Source organism: Acomys minous (genome assembly GCF_964271855.1).
Source record: "Acomys minous genome assembly, chromosome: 15".
In the NCBI taxonomy this organism is placed as follows: domain Eukaryota; kingdom Metazoa; phylum Chordata; class Mammalia; order Rodentia; family Muridae; genus Acomys; species Acomys minous.
The window spans coordinates 36,859,762-36,881,305 of NC_140497.1; the positions used below are offsets into that span (position 1 = coordinate 36,859,762).

Consider the following 21,544-nt stretch of genomic DNA (forward strand, 5'->3'; position numbering starts at 1 on the left):
CAAAAACCAAGCCCCCGCATGAGGTGGTTAGTCTTCTAGTGGATAAACATCACCTGTTCTCTCACAAGTCTGTTCCCCATCCCACACTTGGGATCAAAACAAAAATATGTTTACATCCATTACATATCCCAAACTTGGGATCAAAACAAAAACATGTGTGCATCCACTACATTTACCTCTTGTGGCTGAAGATGCAAAACTTTCTGACAGGGCACCTTAAACAATGCCTTTCAGTTGCGGGTGGTTTTCATGGCTGCTGGAACACAACATGAGAGAGCTCTGTCTCTGAAGGAGTCTTGTTTATTAATGAAATGTCTGAATATTTATGTTTACTTAAAAGGCCAAAACACAACTATAAAACAGCAGCACAGAGGAACAGTTTATGGCTGCATTGTTGACCTAACAGCCAGGGTGATTTTTCTGGTGGTTTAGAGTGAGGATGAGACGATGTGCCATGTTCCAGGTGGTGGCTTTTGAACACTCGCGGCCAGCTCAGTGTTGTCAGGGATGCACACAGGGGAGTGATAGGCCAGCTTCCCCATGCACAGCACCAATGACCATGGTAAGTAGCCGTGTGAGACTGTGAGAAGCAGTGAGAAAACCAGAGCTTCCCCAGTATTTTGCTATGATATGAGATTCCAATATAACATACCCCTCTCACAGGAGATACAAACAACAGAGAGAGAAAGAAATGTTAATCTAAAAAAACAAGGTGTCTTTTATCTACATGAAAACCATTATTATTGGGCTCACTATACTGTACAATGGAAATATATATACTTATATACTTAATATTTGTATGTACATAATGTACATATATGTAATATAATGTATGTGTATGTATGTGTGTATACGTACACATGCAATATATCTACGTAATGTAGACCCAGCTAGCACAGTAGATTTCCTTTTTAAGAAGGAGATCAGCAAACAGACATACATGGCTGGGAAAGGTGGCAGTTAAGATACCATGAAATAGCCTTTTCTAGTAGGGCTGAAGACTTTCCGTACAAACCAATTTGTTATAATGATGAACAAACACAACGCTATGTACATTTAAAATGTCACTGGCATTGCTGGGTAGTGGTGGTGCATGCCTTTAATCCCAGCACCCAGGAGGAAAAAACAGGCAGAATCTCTGTGAGCTTATAGCCAGCCTGGTCTATAGAATAAGTTATAAGACACCTAGGGATACCCAGAGAAATCCTGTCTTGAAAAACCAAAATAAAAATAATAACAAAATAAAAATAAACGGTGGTATTTGTCTTTATTGGATATAAAGCTTTTTTTCTTTTAGAAGGTAAGCAGAGCATATGAGAGCAACTCGTCTATCTTCATTTCACAAATGGGAACAAAACAAACCTCATCGCAGGTTTGCACGGCACGTACACCAAGCGCATTTCACACGGAGTCCGGATCCACTAGTGTTTGTGGTGGTGTGCCGCTATTTCAGGGGGCACGCCATTGCTTATAGGAAAGTCCGTATTCTCAATTTTGAGTATGGGTCGATCCATGATCTGCCCTCAAGCTTACTTTCTACTAAATTCAAATTAAACATCTGCATAGCTCTGTGAAGGGCTCCCTCAATCCTTTCCCCGCCTTCGTAGAATGACTTTGTTTTGTCTTCCCTGCTCTTCCTAGCTGAGCGGCAGCTCTGTCATGTTCCTCTCACACACCCTGTCTGTGTGGCGCGACCTCGAGCAATCTGTCGGGTTACAACTTCTATCACGGAGAGACAGTCACTCAAGTTCCACCCAGCGCTCACCAAGATCTTTCAGTAAGTCCCATCAGGCCGCACTTCTCCGTTTTCAGCGTCCGTCCCTCCAAGCTCTTCCGCCACCTCACTCCTCCATCCACCCTCTCTGCCTCCCTCACTGGCCACACTTCCTGATCGGCAACAGGCCCGTTACAGGATGCAGGGTACTCTCCTACACAGAATTCTGTGTTGCTGGATCTTTGCCTGTAGATCATACATGACCTCCTCAGACCTTTTCCAAGGACGACGTCCTGTCTCCTCATTACTCTCCACAATCATCGACTCAATTCCAGGGCTCTGATGTCGCTCCTCCCCTCCCCCCCAGCCCACCTACTCCCCCTACCCCCCCACCTCCCTCCCACCCCTCCCCTCCCACACCCCCCATCATCAAGGCTGACTACTTCTTACGTAAGTACTCCTTTGTTACCTAGTTCCAGCGCCAGCGCGTAGGCTCCCTTAGGGAAGGGAAGTTACCTGTCTTCTTTCTCTGATAAACTGATAATCCGCTAACTGATCATCAAGCACCAAACTCCGTTGAATAAGTGAGAAACTTTTCTCACTGTCCCTGTCTTGTTCTTGCCTTACAGATCTCAGCGCTGGAAGCAAGGAAGTGGGGAGCGATGAGAGAGGTGGAAATCGGTCTACGCCTGGCCTTGCTTCCCCACTGCAGGGCACTCTCCTTTAAAATGGGCCTTGACTGAAAAACGATGCTCACCGTGTATTCTCGAGATTACGGTTACGAAGCTCAACAGTCATAATTAGAAGTGAAAGCCCTCCAAATTGTGAAGGAAGGAAGAGGGGGACACAGGAAGACGGGGACCCAAGCTTGCTTGGCTTGGGGAGCATGCATGGCTAACTTTGCAGTAAAAGGATTTTGGATAGTTTGTAAGCAGTTAGAGAAGGTTCTGTAAATTGTGTTAGTCGCTTACATGTGACAAGAAAACCATCCATCACCCCAAGAGTATAATGTTCTTACTCACAGTGAACTCAATAAAGGTTAGTTTTACTTTTTGTTGACGTCTAAATATTGTATACACATCCATGGTGTGACTTGGCATTATTGCCTTACAATGTGCAAATCCAGGCAAACCTGAGGTTTCAACTTATACTGAAATAACCAGATTTTTCCCCCTCAAGATTCTTAAAGAGCCTGCTTTGGCTATGTCTACACCAAGCCATTTTAAGTCTGTTAAAAATCCACTATAACACTTGATCTTTGAGAAATCAAATACGCATTTAAAACAAGGGAGTAATTTAATACGGAATGTTGTTCCTCTGCTGGCTATAGCACATAATATAGTCTACTTTCTTTCATCACCTTCACTCATTCAAAAATTTTCATTCATGGTCCCAAAGTCAATTTCATAGTCATGTGTTAAAAAGCAACATGGAAGGGTTGGAGAGATACTCAGAGGTAAGGAACACTAGCTGCTCCTCCAGAGGTCCTGGGTTTGGTTCTCAGCATGTACATGGCAGCTCACAGCCACGCCTAGCTTCAGTTCCAGGGCATCTAAAGCCCTGTTCTTGCCTGCATAGGCACCAGCAACAAGCACATGGTATATGTTAATTATAATACATTTGATATTAAAAATATATACATGTGATTGACATTTCTCAGGGTTGGCCACACTTGCTAACATTATGTGTAGTATATTGTATGATGCAGAATAAGTTCATACAAGCAACTTAACTAAATCATAAACTTGAATCTTTTTTTATGGGTACAACCAGAACTTCCTCTTTAAAAATAAAAGATTTATTATTTTTATTCTCTCTCTATATATATATTATATATATATACACACATACATACAACACATAAACATATACATATATGTGTATATGTATATATACATGTATGTATATGTATGTATGTATATATGTATATACACATCTATGTATATATGTATATGTGGATGCGTGTGGATGTGTGTGTGTGTATAGCATGTTTATGTACCATGTCCATGCCTGGTGCCCATGGAGGCCAGAAGAGGGCCCTGACTCTCCCAGGACTGGAGATACAGCAGCAGTGAAGTATCAGACGAGTGCTGGCAACCAGCAAGGGTCCACTAAAGAGCAGCAGGTGCCCTTAGCCGCTGAACGATCTTTCCAGCCTCCAGAGTGCCCTTTTAAAGCATCATCAGCTCACACCCGGGGATGACGTTAAACATGAGACTCCCTTGCTCCCTTGTTCTGCGATTATGGGTGTACACAACACACCCAGTTTACAGTGAATCCCGGTGAACAGTTGCTGGGGACTGAAGCCAGGGCCTCACGCACCTGCAGCCCCTGTCTTGTATTAGCCAGACCCTCTCTGTGCGTTGACACTGCTAGTCCAGTTGGCACTTGGCTCCACTTCTAACTCTGGCCTCTAAAAGCAAACTGTCTCAACAACGACACCTTATAGTTGTTGTAAGCCCTGTCAACATGTTCTCTGCCATCATTATTCATTTATCCCAGACCAATTTATCAGCAACTGTAAGTAATCAGTCAGTATTGCTTCTGTCCATGGGGTTCGCCGGGTTATCCGAAGCCGTACCGTACACTGTACACATCTCTACCCGCTCCCTGAAAAGCCTAGTTTGAAAACGTACCATTTCTACCTACAACTTCTTTCAACTCAACACATTCTCAAATCCCTGCAGTGTTTTGCCCAGCCCCTGATTCGGCTGTCTGTACTGAAGAAAATGACCTCGCTACATTAGGTGGATGCTTACAAGCCCCCTACCACGAGTTCCCATGAGACTTGAGGGGGAAATGTATGCAAAAACAAAACAAAAACCCTTCAATTCCATAGCACACGCACACTCAAGCCTTGGCACTGGGGACCCAGCTCAGCGGGTAACGGCATCTGCTGCGGCACAAGCATGAAGAGCTGAGTTCAAATCCCCATTGCTCATGTAAGAAGTTGGGTGGGGCCCTGCATGGGCCTGGGACCCCAGCACTGTTGGGGAATATGGAGACAGGAAGGGTGCTTGGAACTGCTGGACACTAGCCTGCCTCCAGGCTTACTGAGAGACCCTATCTCAAAGGACAAGCTGGGGAAGGATGGGGCTGAACACCTGACTACTTCCCCTGGCTTACACACACACACACACACACACACACTCACACACACACACACACACACACACACAAACACACAAGCACACACACACACACACACACACACACATGCACACACACACACACAAGCACACACACAAGCACACACACACAAACACACACACACATGCACGCACACACACACACACACATACACACAAGCACACACACAAGCACATACACACACGCACAAGCACACAAGCGCACACACACACCCTATTAACCTAGGCTCAACCTTTTCAAAACAGAAAAAAAAAATATTTCATTTTATATTTTATAAAACATGAATACCCAATCCCCATTGTTGGCATAAACTGAGCACAAACTAAACTTCACGGGCCCATCAAGTTTCCAGAAGCATATATAATGAATATGAAGGAGAACATCTGTTAATTTTACTAGGCACACCAAAAGCACACTGTTATACATTATAAAAGTAAAATTGCTATTTTTTTTCCCTTCAAAAACTATCGGTTTTTAAAAATAACAATAAAGCCCCTGGTAGCTGATAGCTGACTATAGTTAATCCACTATCTATGTTAATTCAAAGGAAAGCTACAAGGACTCGAAGGTAAGACATGAAATAATTATGATAGTAACCAATGCTTAGAATTAAAAGGCACTTTGGGTTTTATCTGTAGCTTTCAGTCAGTCGCCTGGCACTGGATGAGAGAAGCCAGAGCCTACGTGGCAGCAAAGGCTTACCGTAGCCATGAACACGGTTTTCTATTGCTGATTCTTTTCTCCACTCCACACCCCAGGGGTTCCCCAAACCCTAGTGCACACGCGCTGGAGTTAAAGAGTTAAAGGAAATGTTGCCCAATGGATGCAAAACTGCTGACATTCAGGGCAAAGTTAGGCCCCAGGGTGGGGCGTGCTACAGCAGGACAGTGAAGTGAGGGCTTGACCTTGAACTCATAACCTTGAGCTGGTTCCCTTCTCAGCTTAAGTAAGTGGCCTTGTCTGCAAGACAAGGGACTAGATTCCTCAGAAATTTCAGTTCTCACTCAGAGGCAGGGGCAGGCGAATCACTGTGAGTTCGAGGCCAGCCTGGTCTACAAGTGAGTCCAGGACACCCAGGCTACACAGAGAAACCCTGCCTTAAAAAACAAAAACAACAACAACAAAAAAAAAAAAAAAAGAAAGAAAGAAAAAAGAAAAAGAGAAAGAAAGAAAGAAAGAAAGAAAGAAAGAAAGAAAGAAAGAGAAATTTCAGTTCTCTGGGTAACAGAGCAGTGCACACCAGGGAGCCAACATCCTAAGGGCAGTATTTTTGAGGGGGTCTGGTCCTCAGTTGGACCCCCTCAGGCACTTGGCTGATGAGGTAAGAGATGTCCAGGCTGAAACCCTGGCCTCTCCTGAAACAGAAGTGCAGCGTCTGGGAGTTTCTGATGTTGCAGCGCAGTGACTTTTATGACCTGGACATGGTTATGTGATTTTTAGTACTATGACTTTTGCTGATTTCACTTAATCACCCCACTTTAAATAATAATGGCATGAGGATATACTGAAACATAATTCTACTGCACTAGGCTACATCAAGATCACTAATTGTATCGAGGTTGATTGTTGTGAACCAAGGGCTCCTCGCTTCCCCATCCTGGATTGGAGCCTGCTCTGGGAAATAGTCTGGCGAGTTTACAAACAGTCCCTGAGCTATGATGGCTTGATTTACAATTTTTCAAATTTATAATGTACTTTTAATTTTGATCTTTTCCCAGGCTCATCCTATCTCATGTTGCTGGACATGGGCAGGGAACCACAGCTCCCCAACAAACACGTGATCACAAAGGCAAAGAACCACCACTCTCCCGCGGCCTGTGTCGCCGGGCTATGACTTCTTGGAGATCAGGGTGACTAAGCATATCTTCTGCTGACAATATTTTATATGTACAGTCAACATATGGGACCTGACCATGCAATGAGAGGAACTTCTTCAGCGCCATGCTCCTAATTTCGGCAGGTAAAATTTCCCATAGGGACGTCATAAAATAAAATAATTATGAAGAATAGGATGAAAAAAAAAGCACCTTTTTCTTTTTTAAGAAGGTGGCTGGGATAGATGTGAGGACATCTTACTGAGACTCAAAGTAAGAGAAATATAGGAGACGGGGAAATAGAAGGACCGAGAGGATCCTAGAAACCTACAAGAAGAACATCATGATGGGTGGATCAGGGCCCGGGGGTGGAGGGGGGCGCGGTCTGCTCTAACTATTGCACTAATCAAAGACAATACAATAGTAAACATCGAACCCCTACTCTGATCTACCCAATGGACAGGACATTCTCCACAGTTATGTGGAGAGTGTGGACTGACTCTGATATGAACTCTGGTGCCCCATATTTGACCACCTTCCCTTGGTGGGGAGGCCTGGTGGCACTCAAAGAAAGAATAAGCAGGGTACCAAGATGAGACTTGATAGCCTATGACCATATAGTGGAGGAGGAGGTCCCCCTCGGTCATAGACCTAGGGCAGGGGAATAGGGTGAAAGTGAGAGGGAGGGAGGAACGGGAGGATACAAGTGATGGGATAACAATTGAGTTGTAATCTGAATAAATTAATAAAATTAAAATTAAAAAAAAAGAAGGTGGTAACAGAGACAAGTCACCGTGCTATGATTAAAAAAATAAAATAAAATAAAAAGTCTTTAAAAAGCTTACAGGGTTGACAAGACTCTCAGTGGTTTGTTCTTTGCCCTAGCCCAGTGTCGGGATTTGGCCTCCAATTGCCCATCTGGTCTCCCTTCCTAGTCCTGTAATGATCTCAGTCTCCCTCCGCACAGCTCCCTGCACTCACTCTCTTCAGGCGCATTTCCGCACCACTAGCTGACTTCTCTCACACACCTTTTCTCCTTCTCGGTGTTGATCAGGTCCCAGCTCAGGTACAACTTTGAACAGCAAGACTCTTCCTCCGTGGAGGTCACCAAGGCAGGCTGCCTTCTGTATGCCTAATGAATCCTGTACTTACCCTCCCCCTGCCTCTCCTGTCACTCAACAGGCTCCTCGCTGCTTGCCAATGTCCACAAATGGGCTGCAAAGACCTTCAGAACAAGGACCTCAACAGTGTGTCCCAGGGGCTCACACAGTAGAATGCAATCAAAAGCTAGCTACCGTTAAGCAAAGGGGCCTCTACTGTTCTTATGTTTTAAATTAACTAGGCTCTGCGGTTTACAATACTAACAAATGATATGAAAATGACCCCTGTCCATTATCAGTAAATTGGCTGATATGATTGTAGAAAAAGAAAAAAAAAATGTGCTGGGCATGGTGGCACATGCCTGTAATCCCAACATTGGAGAGGCAGAAATAGGAGGATCTCTGTAAATTCATGGCCAGCCTGGTCTACAGAGTGAGTCCAGGATAGCCAAGGCTACACAGAGAAACCCCATATTGTAAAAGAAAAAGAGAAAAAGAAAGAAAGAAAGGAAGGAAGGAAGGAAGAATTTTGTTTCACCTAAAAATTCAAATTGCATTGAAAGAATAATTTCTTTACTCACTTTCAGATGACAGATTCATATATGAATCCTAAATTTCCTTGCTGTCTGCATAGAATACAACATATCTTTGTCTGCAATGATGTTCCTGATCCTATTAACATAGAAAAAGTGAAAGAATACTATTTACAGGAAAAGTGTTATGGCGCTATTCTCAGTTAACGTGATACATAAAATGTCTAATTACAGCTTAAGTGATGATTTGTGACAGTTCATTTACTATACTATATGAAATCATTTTTATTGTCAATTATAATTAAATTAATTTTATCATGTAATTCTTTAAATAATTTCCAATTCCAACTCAAACAGGCTTCGAGATCAATACTGGTTACCCACACCATTTTCAACGTCAACCATAGGAAGACTCACTTGTATAATTTGAATACATTTTCAAAAGGCTACCAAATCCAGAAATGATAGGGTTTTTTTTTTATTGTCATCCTTCTTGGTATTTCCCGACTCTTTCATGAATTAATATGTTTCAGAAGGCAATTTATATCAACTAACTTACCTACATGGCATCATGAGGTAAAATATTACCACTGTTCAGTTATCAAGCAAGAAAAGTCACTGGGATGTTGTGAGGCCTCACTCCTTAACCAGGAGCAGGGGTGTGGCAGTGATGGATGGCTAAACCTTTTAGGCCACCATGACTGGGTTCAAATTCTACATTCAGAAGCAGCTGTGTGCCCTCCAGCCAGCTGATTAACACCTTCTGTAAACCTGTTTGTTTTTAAGTAGGTGATTAAGACAGTGCACGCTTTATAGGGCTATGTTGGTATTAAATCCATTAATCTGGCTTAGAACACCGCCTTGTAATGTTTCCACTATGTGCTGGACACTGTGATGTGTGCTGGGAACCAACTGAGTGTATGAAAAGCACCATTCCTTCATTCACGAGCTCGGACGACATTCTAGTGGACCTAACGATCTTTTACTGTTTGCTCGCGTTGTTAGGTAGAGTCGCTTCTTGAGTTATATGTGATGGCACATTGTTCCATCTGATGATACTGAGAGTTTCCGCTTTAACTACTTACAAGCAAAGGTCAATTTGCTTCCAGATTTGGTGTCAAAATGGCCCTAATACATGAGAAACTCGATTGTGTGATTATTTAGGCTCTCATTATATTAACTGCGCAACTAAAATAGAGCGTTAGTTTGCAGCTACCCTGCAATAAGGCATACTTCAGTGCTATGCAATAAGAGTTTGGAAAAACCACATTCGTGCACGCGTGCATGCTCATGCGCGCGCGCGCACACACACACACACACACACACACACACACACTAGTGAAAAATCATCATTTCTTATTTTGAGACAGGATCTGATTCATAGCCTAGACTAGCCTCAAACTCACTATGCAGTCCAGTTTGGCCTCAAACTCTCCCTTTTTCTCTCTTGGCCTCTCCAGTACTGGGATTAAGTACACGCACCAGTACATCCACTCCTGCAAAGCATTTTTTCCCATCAAAATGCCATTACTATAGGTAGCTATGCCAAGCACGCCATTTTATTTTTTGGCAACACACACATAAGATGCACTGGTGAGTCCTACATGAGATTATGGTGATATCCTCATTCACAAAGAAAAAAATACAAAAAAAAAAAAAAAAAAAAAAAGAGAGAGAGAGAGAAATGCATAAATAAACAAGCACGTCCTTTCTTACAAGAATTTGGGTAATGCTGCACACAGGTTCTATGAAAAGCCTTAGCTATAAGACATGTAAGAAGCTAAAATGAGTCCCGGAAGATTGATTTTGAAGCTGCATCTAAAAATCCTAAATTAACTCATGCGTTGAAGATCTCCAGCAGTAACTGCTTTCTTGGATTGTTTCTATTCCGGTCTTATTTCTTTTAAACACAATATACTAGGTCACTAGGAAGGCATCTGATGGGAGATCACAGAAATAGATGTATTCCTGGGTAATGTCGACTTGGAGTTTCTATAAAGAATGGACAAGAAAGTGAGCGTGCTTCTCAGATAATGCAAATGTCTCAGAGGCAACGCTATCCTACTGTGACAAGCTAATGACGTACGTAGACATTTTCTACGGGGAGTAACGAAAACCATACTAAAATTTTAAAAGGCTATGGGAGAAATGTCCTTTATTCTCTCTCACTCTGACTTAAAAGGAGGGCGAAGATACTACTGTGTAATGCCAAAACCTAATCACATCGATTCACTCAGTGGTAACATCTGCTGGGTTATATTGCAGTGTGCTTTCTGTCAGGGCCTACATTATACTGTGCTGGTGTTATGTTACTGGAAGAAAAGTAGAGTCTATGTATGTATGTATATATGTATATATATGTTAATATATACAAATAGATAATAAGTGTCTCATATGGATAGACACATTAATAAGAGTTTTCACTAGCATTAATGTCAAAGAATATATTACAAATTATTATTATTGTAATTAACATATGTACATATAGTAAACTAGTAATTATTCTTTAAAATATATTTTCAATAAGTGCTTCTAGTTCAGTACATTCAAATAAAAATCATTTATATTATTTAAAATATGTATATTTTAAAAATTACCTTTTTATTTTCTGCTTATTGAAGTACATTGCTTACTAAAATTCAGTGTATAATTTCTGGTATAGTTTTTAGAATGAAAAGAAAATACTGAAGTAGAAGTTTAATTGAGCCTGGATGAGTGGTATTTAAACACAACTAATTAAAATGCAGCACCTACATTCACTACAATGCTTTGCACTGTACTGGGGAAATGCGACCCTATACTGTATCCCATTAAAATGATAGAGGAGAAGAGGAAATGAACACCACCATGCCCGACCTTACCTCTGACATTTTGATGCACACTTTAAGATCCACTGAATTGCAGTTAGAGGTTATTACAATTATGCATGTCATATTTTGTTTGTGTATATTTTAAGCTAAAATAAATACAATACCATGTCACTTTCCCATGAAACTAAATTTCATTATTGCAGATAATGAACAGAATCTAAACATGTAAAATTTCAGAACTGCCAGGGTAAATTAAAAGAAAAAAAAATAAGGTGCTGCTTATTGCTAAAAGGTATAAAAAGTAAAATATTTTAATGTTAGGTTTACATTTGGATTTTTTGGTTTCTTTTATAGCTATACATAAAGCTTAATTCATAAGGTATGTTTTTCTATCCATTTATTTAAAGATATACTTAAATCCTGACTTAAAACTATTTAAGCTTCTCTTTGAATTATTTTTGGGAGTTGTAATATAAGTTGTCAGCTATTCGCGTTGGTAAAATAATTTTTTTAACTCAAATCCAAGAAAAGGATTAGATGATTATATTTTTGAGCACAGAAACAACTCTTCAAACAGGTTAAGATTTAGGGGGAAGAAAGAGAAATTCTCTAAGCCTTTCGAAATCCAATGAAATGAATCAGTACACACCTCACAATCACTCCCCTGACGCCCAGTTCTCTCCTCTTGGTGACAGTGGCTTCGAGTGCATCACCTGAGATTTGGCTATTGAACCACGCTTCACTCACGAGTGCCTGGAAACCCATCACGCCAATCCAGAGGTAGAGCCAGGAGATGAGGAAACACTCGCAAAATACCTACGTGCCTTTTTCTAGAAAACGCAGAGACACTGTAGTACAACTGCTCATTAACCAACTCCTGCTGCCTTTATATGCAATTAGCAGGTAAATTTTAATTTTTCACTTTTACTACTACTAATTTTTTTTACTAATAATTCAAACACACATAGGTGGATGTACCTTTTGAAAACGAGTTTATCATTATGTCGGTTACTGAAAAGGTCTGGAAAGCTAAGTTTCAAAAATTATATTTAAAAAAAAAGCTCCTTCCCCACTTTGGCACAAAGCAACTATACTTCTAAAGAGCATGGTTAGGACCCTGGCCTACTGTTTCATGGGGATACTTCTGTGAACACTGAGCCCTGCTGATGGCTTCTGCAGCTCCATTCCAGACCTAAGGCTTCGTTCTGAGAGGCTGTGAGAGCAAAGCTTCACTATCGATTTGACCCCACAGAAAAATCACAGGACTTCACCCATACGATGTAATTATTGAGTGCTGTTTTATTTCTAGTGCCAATTACATTAAAAAGCAGAACATGGCCAAAAAACCAAGTGATTTAAAAAAAAAAAAAACCCTGCTCAAAGAGAACAAAAAATGCGCTATCTTCAAAACCGTCTTAAAATTCTGTCGTCAGTCAATCCTCAAAACGAAATAATTGCTGATACAATTTCTGAAAACATAACCAAACATGTATGGCTATTATCAGCTGTATGCGGGGGCTGCAAGACAGGCTCCATTTTAAAGAGTCACCATTGCTTCCTTTTGTCGCCTGTACTTTCTGAATGCACACACAGAAGAATTTCAGGAGGGAGGGCTTTCTCATGGTCTCGCTCCTTTTCTTATTTGTAAAGAATGAGACGCATCATAAAAATTACTTATGGATTGGAAATCTTAAACCCGTTAGTCAGTATCTCTCTCCACCACAAGACGATAATATATCCCATCTACACACCAATGAGGGTTGCTTCTAATATCGTTGCATTTCTTTTGTTATGGTACAATTCCCCATAGTTTGAAAGATCAGACACAAAACAACCCCCCCCAAAATAAACCCACAAGAATTTATCAGTAGACACATAAAGCAAATATACCCCTTGCAAACAGTGTTTATTTGTAAAGAATGGGTGTGCTGTAAAAAATAATGTTTTCAACACCACAAATGAGGATTATTACTTCAATCTCTGAAAAAGTGCCTCCCTCAATGCTCTCCTCAAACATTCAAATCCCAGCTTAATAAAAACAAATGGCACCCCTCATTTCTTCAAAATTGCACACTCAATATCATAAGCCTTGCATTTTTAACCAGACACTAACACTTTCAAACCTAGTAATTAAGTATTCATAAGCCTGAGTTGAGGGGGTTGTGTTTGGGGATGGAGAGCTGACTATGATAAATATATTTATAACTTTCATATCAATGAATTTAAATGCATAAGAATAAATAGAAGGGAGGTTAAAATAGTGTAAAAGTACAGTGTCACTAACTCCTGAAACTATTTTGTGCTAGGTCACCAGAAACCGAATTAATTATAAATATGTATAGTCACTAGAAAATTTTAACATTTTTAGCCATCAATAACTATATTCTCTTTTGAAAATTAGAGACTTTCAAGTTGGCAAGCTAATAGAGTGCATTTTTATATCTCACACGAACGAACTGAACGTATTACTATACTAAGTAAACCAAAAATATGTCTAAGTATTAGCCTCCAAATTATTTTACTCATTCAACCTTATAGTTTCCAACTCTGATTTTTCAATAAAATTGGGAAACAGCTTAAAATGCAAGAATTATTTTGAGTAAAATATTATCAAATACAAAGTGCCAAATAAGAATATAGCCAATAAAATTTAGCCAAGATCCACCAACTACAGAGGTTTCCCTTTCTCAAAATAATCCACAACTTAGTAAGACAAAGTATTTTTAAAATCGCAAATTTCTAGGCCTACAGGACTGAGCAACATTTTGTCTAGCACGACAGAATTTTAACACTAAGACCAAAAAAAAAAAAAAAAAAAAAAAAAAAAAGGTAACAATTTAAAACACAACCTGTAACTACATGGTGACAATCTTCACTCAGAGCTATGTATTTTCTTTATGGCGGGAAAAAGGACATCTAGATCTGCTAGTTGATGTGGTACCTAGAACAGTTTTTTTTTTTTTAAAGAGGAACATTATGCTTATTAACTAAATCAATTTTTATACTGCCCTCTGGTGGCAAAGAATCAAGTCACCGCTGTATGAAAAGTCTGATTAGGAAAACACGTGATGAGATCTATAAAAAGACCTTGAAAAATAGAACAGCAAAAATTTTACACCATATGTCACACTTCTTCTTTACAGGATATTAATCATTAACCAAAATAAAATTCCAAATATAAATCTCAAATTTTACTTGCTAAAAACGTATAAAAATGACATGAGCCAAATGAGGACCACCAACCACAAGATACAGCGTTTAAAGGACACAAAAACTTGGACCACCAACCACAAGATACAGCGTTTAAAGGACACAAAAACTTGGACCACCAACCACAAGATACAGCATTTAAAGGACACAAAAACTTGGACCACCAACCACAAGATACAGCGTTTAAAGGACACAAAATAGTGAACGGAATCCTGAAACATGAAACAAGTTTTGCTGGCACATCATAGCATTAGACTACATTTCACTGGATTTGTTATTTTTAGCATGAATTTATAAAAAAGAAAAAAGGGAACTATAACACTTTCAGCACTTCAAAGGAGGGTTATTCCCGCAACTGTAAGTCTGTGCTCTCTGAAAGTGAACATTCTCTAAGCAGTTGAAAATGTGATGGTATTTAAGTTCCACAGAGGCAAGCTGACTCAGTGGATGATTGGATTGACATTCAGAGAACTTAGTTCATATGTGAATTGTCCTGTCGTTGATTTTTATCACTGATACAATAAAATAAAACAGTTATGCTCATGCAGAAAACTTACAGTTTGCATGACACCAAAGTATATATTATTTCTAATTAAATTAAGTTTTGTTTTGCTTTGGGACACATTAGGCACTTTCCATTTTTTGGCATTTATTCATTACATTTGAGTTTATTTTCAACATCCAAGTTCCATAATCATAAATAATGGTTTGAAAATATAAAACTATCTTTCTTTATGATTGTTAAAAATAGGTACTGAAGCCAGGCGTGGTGGCACACACCTGTAATCCCAGCACTCAGGAGGCAGAGGCAGGAAGATCTCTGTGAGTTCAAGGCCAGCCTGGACAACAAAGCCAGTCCAGGACAGCCAGGGCTACATAGAGACCTTGTTTCAAACAAAACAAATCAGGTACTGAAAAATAAAGCAGCAAACTGCTGTTAAATCTGTGTATCTTACGTACAAAAAACATCAAACAACTCAAACTCAGATTGTATTTTCAAAAGTATAATCTTGGAAGTTTATGAAATTTATTTATATTGCTTGTCTTAGAGAAAAATTCTGGAGCACAATAGAGAAATGGTCCAGATTAGACATCACAAATGCTCCTGGAGGGAGTTTTCTGAGGCAAACAGGAGCAGTTCTCTGTAGATCTACTGCCCCCTCAGCCCCCCCTCCCCCCGCCACCCACCCACCCACCCACTCCCAGGTTCTGGACTGTACGAAGCACTGACTGAAGAAACTACAGTTGATACTTTTGTTTAATTCTTTATTTTTACTTGGCATAGCCATGCTCATCAGGCTTTTCTCTCCAGGTGTCAATCAATGCTGAAGACTGATTACGTCAGAGCTAGAAGGGAGGGTCTCACACATGTCTTTGGAAGGGCCAGAACAAAGAGGCAAGGCACCTCTATAACTCTCTGGAAATTTCTAAGGTTCTTGTGTGAAATGTGCTTAAAGGCTTTCATGAAATCTAATGATCTAAAGAAAGCGAGCATGTATAATGCAGTCTTAAACAGATGCAAGGGGCCATGAAATTGAGGGCAACCTGAACTACAAGGCCATCTCAAAACAAAACAATTAATAAAACAAAACAAAACAAAAACAACAACAACAACAACAAAAACCCTAACAGTACCAATAAAACAGGGCAGTAAAGAAACTACTGCTAAAGTTAATTTTAGAAGAACAGTCACTATGGTATCAACCTTGAAATTAGAATTTGATATAAAATCATCTCGTAAATATTTCTTTGTCCATCTTGATTTTGCCACAAGATACAGGCTGTTCTCCGGACGGAGGCCCTGTAGAGGCTGAGCGCAAGCCTTGAGAAACAAGTCTGACTGCGAGCTAAAAGACCAGGAAAACCTGTTTTTTAAACATTATTTTCTGGTCATAAAAATCTCCACGACACTTGTCAGAATTAAAAATTATGAAGACACTTAAAATTCCATAGCAACTGATTTACAGTCCTGCCTTAGGAAACAGTCTACGCCAGATGCCAAATCCAGGTAGCCAAGAGATTCTGCTGGACAGGAAAAGAAGACTGAGTTGCTGATAGAACAAAGACAGGAGAAAGAAATCTTTGCTGTATACACAATTTTTGATAAAAAAAAATATTTTAGGCATGAGTTCTGCTCCTACGGTGATTCCGTACTGTGCTCTGAATGGGAGCGGTGGCTCTCGCGGCTCTTATATTTGAATATATGGCTCGCAGGGTGTGAATTGCTTAGGAAGGACTCGTTAGATAAGGTGTGCGACTGCAGGTGGCCTTTGAGGGGTCAAAAGCCCACACCGGGCCTAGTCTTGCTCCATATGGATCAGAGCTCTCAGCTATGGCTCCAGTGCCATACCTGCCACCATGGTGCCCCTTGACTTGATGGCCACGGGCTAACCTTCTCAAACTGTAAGCAAGCCCCAACTAAATGCTTCCTCTTGTAAAGTTTCCTGGGTCATGGTGTCTTCTTCACAGCAATAGAACAGTACCTAAGATACATGCACTCTCTCTGTATGTGTGTGTGTTCGTGTATCTCATGTAGATATCCAAGGCTTTATTGCCCCAACATTAAGTACATCACATAGAAATTGAATTCAAAAACTAGTAAACTTTGCTATAGACTTTCCCCCCCTAAACACTCGTGAATGTGATATTTTACAGACACGTGGCTTTAGAAACCACGTCTCTACGAAACAGATTAAATTGCAAAACATGGACAGTGTTAACCTCCCAGAAGATCTGAGTGTCAAAATCAATGTGAGCACTGACCTACTGTGCACATCAGGGGGTTCCTTCAGCCACTCCTGTCAGGAACTCACTCTTAACAGCATTTGCAACCGCTGATCTTCAAGACCATGTAAATCATCCTTGGGAGACTTGTTCAGCTCAGTTCTGCAACTGATGTAGAGGTCTGAGGAGGCCAGAGTACCAAATCAACACCATAAGGCCCGGAGAAATTACACACGTTACTGTGCACAGTTTACAAGTCTTGAAAAAGCCACAATGAGGACTAAAACTCCACATTCTTAAAAGCACCCATCATTTTCAAAGTCAACACTGTCTATTCTTGAGAGAAATCAGCAATATCAAGGCATGGTGACGCAGACTGATAATCGCAGCTTCTCAACAATGCTAAGGCAGAAGGATTGTAAATCCAAGGTTGACGGGCTACAGAACCAGCTTAAGACCACAGTGGATAATTTAACCCTGACCCAAAACACACACACACACACACACACACATACACACACACACACACACACACACACACACACACACACACACACAAACGTGCATACATACATACATACATACACACCTACATACATACTATAAAAATAAATGAGGAAATAGTTCAAGAATTGAGCCCAGCATGTAGATAGTGAAAACTAAAAGAAAACACGCAGTAAAAAAAGATTCCTCCAGCATCCAAGAAGACTTCAAGCTGGTCTGCCCAGTCTTGTTCTTCTCCCAACCTCAAATAGTTAACTCTGGGACTATTCGCATGTATGAACCACTGTCACATCATCTGTTTTGACTGACAGATCTCTCTTTTTTTTTTTTAAAGGCTACATCTGTTTTGTTTTTGTTTTTTTAAATCTGGAAACAGAGAAAAAGTAAAAGACTCAGTAGCGTATACACGGCTTTAGATGAGGACAGCCATTTAAACAGCCAGTCAAACTGGGGAGTCTATGAGCTGGGATGCCACTTAGGCAAGTGCAGGTCACTTTGGAGTGAGTGACGTGATACCCTCGGGGCTTGTGTGAGGATGGTGAACACTATGTTTAGAAAGCAGAGAAGGTTACAGTGGGCATTTGCCTTCAGAATCTTAACCTAAGTAATCCACACAAAACCGTACGCTCTCACGGCCTGCACTTGAGCTGGAATGTATCTGGAGTGTACTAGAGAGGCGGGGACAGAGAGATCAGATGTTTTGAACAGGACAGTACTCACGGAGCTTAGATTCTTACTCGGAATCCAATTATTGCAGCCTCTTGAGAGAAACTGAATTATTAGGCATCCAATAATGACAGAGACAGACACCTCTGAGTAAGTGTTCAACAGAGACAGCTAGCAGAACCATCTGCGACTACAGAAAGGTAAAACATCTGATAAATTAGTCAGTGAAGAATAAAATCCCCAAGCGTGGGCCTGATACCACTTGTCATTTCCACAAGTTATATTTATGAACTGAATAAAGAAGTATGTGTCCATATTAGGGAGGCTTCTAATAACGCAGGCCACTAAAGTCTCAATCCTTTAAGACCTGCAAAAGGCTTACAAAATTTCCTCCAGTACTACGGCGTTTCCTTCTACCATCCATGATACGAGGATACAGCCACGCTGGTAAATGATGGGATTTCTTGACTACAACCTCCACCCAGCAGCTCTGATGAGTATTTACACTTGCATAAAACTAATGACTATTGTTAAGGGAGCGATGTACAGAGATCCTTAGACCCCTCCCATTTCTTGCAGTTTGAATGTTGGCTCCAAAAGCCAACATGAAATTTAACTGCCACTTTTGAGGGCATGGTGACCTAGCCAGAACTGAGCCTCTAGGAGGCAAACAGTTCCCGGTGGCATCGTTCTAATGAACGGAGGCCATTATAATACAAAGACGGAAGTTGTGAAACGAGGGGAAGCCAACTCCTTTTCTTCTCTCTTCCTCTCTCCCTTTCTCCTTCTCCCTTGCCCATTTTCCTTCTTGCTCTTGCCTTGTACTACCCTCCAGCTTGCTATAAACCAGCAAGATGTCTGCACCAAATGCAGCAACTTGACATTAGAATCCGCAGCCTTAAATCTCAGGGATCAAATAAACTTCTACGATGAATAATTTACAGTCTGCGATATTCCATCACCGGAAGCTAAACCAAGACACCGCGGCTAAGAAGAACTCGACACCGGCGTAAGGTGCAAATCCCTGATCTAGTCTTTAAAGGGATGGAGATTTGCAAGTAATCAAGTTTCGTAGAACTGACACTTTGTACACAGGCATCTAATACCTTTGTCCTCTCCTACTGAGAACTGAACTGGTTCCCACAGACTGAGCCAGGAGATAACCTGTGCAAAACAACAGAAAAGCATGTGCTGTATTGACAGGACTTAGTTACTACAAGCTGCAAATGAAGTCCTGTTGCCTAACCCGAGAGACCTCTGCAGCACGACAGGATTTATAAAGGGAAATCCTGAAGAAGTATGTCCAAGAGTAGATGACACAACGCGATTTGGTTGGGACACAGGACCATAAAGACCAACACCGTTACATGGCAGATCTACTGAAAAAGTTATATGGAAACCTTAAGGCACAAACAAATGAGGTAAATTCCATTAAAAAGACAGTAGGAGCCAACCATATTAATATTATATAAAGTAGAAGTTATCATATAAAAATCATTAACTTGAATGAAAATTATATATTGAATTAAGTGTCTGGGGTGAAGACCTGGAAGGCATGAACTCACTTATCAATCACAGCAAAGCTTTAAGAAAAACAAAAAAAAAATGAACAGAAACCAAAGAGTAGTGTAAGACGTTAGCAACTAAACAGATGCTTTAAAAGTTTTTTTTTTTAAATCAGGTTCAAAAAGATATTGGGAGTGTAAGTCAGTGATTCTCAATCAGACACAATACTATTTGCCTGAGAAATTGAAAATGGAGTAGGGGGCAGAGGGTGTTTTGGGTTGTTGCAATATCCGGTGGCCATAGGGTTTTAAATTTGTTTTCAGATTTATCTTGTTTTATGTGGATGGGGGTTGTGAAGGTCAGAAGACAGTACTGATCCCCTGGAACTGTAGTTACCAATGTTCGGGAGCTACCATGTGGGTGCTGGGAACTGAACCTGGTCTCATGGGAGGGCAGCCAGTGCAATTAACAGTGGCGCTACCTCGCCGCCAGTCTGTTTTATGTCTAGAAATAGTTCTGGCCATTTAGAGAGGAAGAGTTGGCGGGATGCTGGGTATCTTCAAATGCATGAAAAGTTCCAGATAAAGGAATTACACAATCTACAACACGGACTAGTGTTCCTGGTGAACTGCACTCACCTAAGTGATTAGTAACTCACAGCAAAGGCAGGTGCCTACAAATAAGAATGCACTTTTAACGCATAGAAACTGTCATACTCTATGCCTGCTCATTCATAAAAATGCACCATCTGTGAGACCAATGCCCTTCTTCCTGGGCTCTGTCAGGTTCCTGGATGTACAGAACAAAGTCACAAGGGTACACAGACCTGAGTAGAAGCAACACACATCAGTTTCAGGCCTTGATCTGATTGGCCTTGAAGTGTTTTCTGCATAGCAGGTTTGGTTGTTTTTGGTTTTGGTTTTTTGTGTTTTTTTTTTTTCTTCACTGAAAAAATGAAAGGCATCCAGCTAGAAACATACCAAGAGGCCATGCCCTATTCTAGGGCAGGAAAGGAGTGAACAATTAAGCAGTTTGCCTGTTACACAAAACATTATAAGCACCGTCTAATCTCATTATGAGATGCATTTTCCAACAGAATTTTACTCTACATAATAATTTTTATTGAACTGTGTTTTGGTGCTGCATCGAATATGTGCTGACTGTAATCGGATTTAAAACGCAAGTGTAGGGCATTTGTGTCTATCTCTTAGAAGAAAGTGTTACAGCACGTTTCTAAAATTTAAAGTTATATACATTGTTGGGACTGTTTTAAATTTATAGATACACACACAAAGGGATATATATATATCAAAAATATTTTAAGATAAAGGGAATAGTGGAATGAAAATAAAATATAAGGAACAGTGGAATGAAAACAGGAAATTTATAAAAAGGAAAAACATTTCCATGCAAGTTTCTGGGCTATGGGTAAGCAAATAACAGGGTGTCCCAAACTGCTAGGGCACTTAGTGCTGATTAATGGGTGTTCAAAACTATAAGGTTGATATTTTAGTCAAAATATCAGTCTCTGCCATACACTGGAGATGGTCTTTTGCACTGTGATGAAAAACAGATTCCAATTTAACAATATATGAGTGGGTCTTCAGTCCCTCTAAATTCTTCAAGTACATAAGGCAAAGGTCTTGAAGACTGCTGTCTAAGACACAAAGAGGACCCAACTGTACCCCCTAAAGTTACTGCTTCCAAGCTACACTTTCTGATTTCAGTAACTTCCACTCATCAGAGTTTTAAAAGAGGTAAAACTAGACAGGCCCAGAAAAGAAACAAATATGAGGCCACAATATAAACACTG

At 40.4% G+C, this 21,544-nt stretch overlaps 1 protein-coding gene across 17 annotated transcripts in view; it reads right to left on the reverse strand.

Annotated features, from left to right (window-relative positions):
• The window catches only part of TENM3 (teneurin transmembrane protein 3), a 2,605,219-nt gene that overhangs the window by 288,354 nt on the left and 2,295,321 nt on the right, over positions 1 to 21,544 (reverse strand). Inside the window, exon 1 of one of the 17 annotated variants that reach the window (XM_084760473.1) lies at positions 17,095 to 17,361. The exons of the other annotated variants lie outside the window; for them this stretch is intronic. Coding sequence (XP_084616599.1) covers positions 17,095 to 17,107 — 13 coding nt within the window. The 5' untranslated portion in view covers positions 17,108 to 17,361. Of the gene's footprint in view, positions 1 to 17,094; positions 17,362 to 21,544 lie in introns of those variants that run through there. 17 annotated transcript variants of the gene reach the window in all.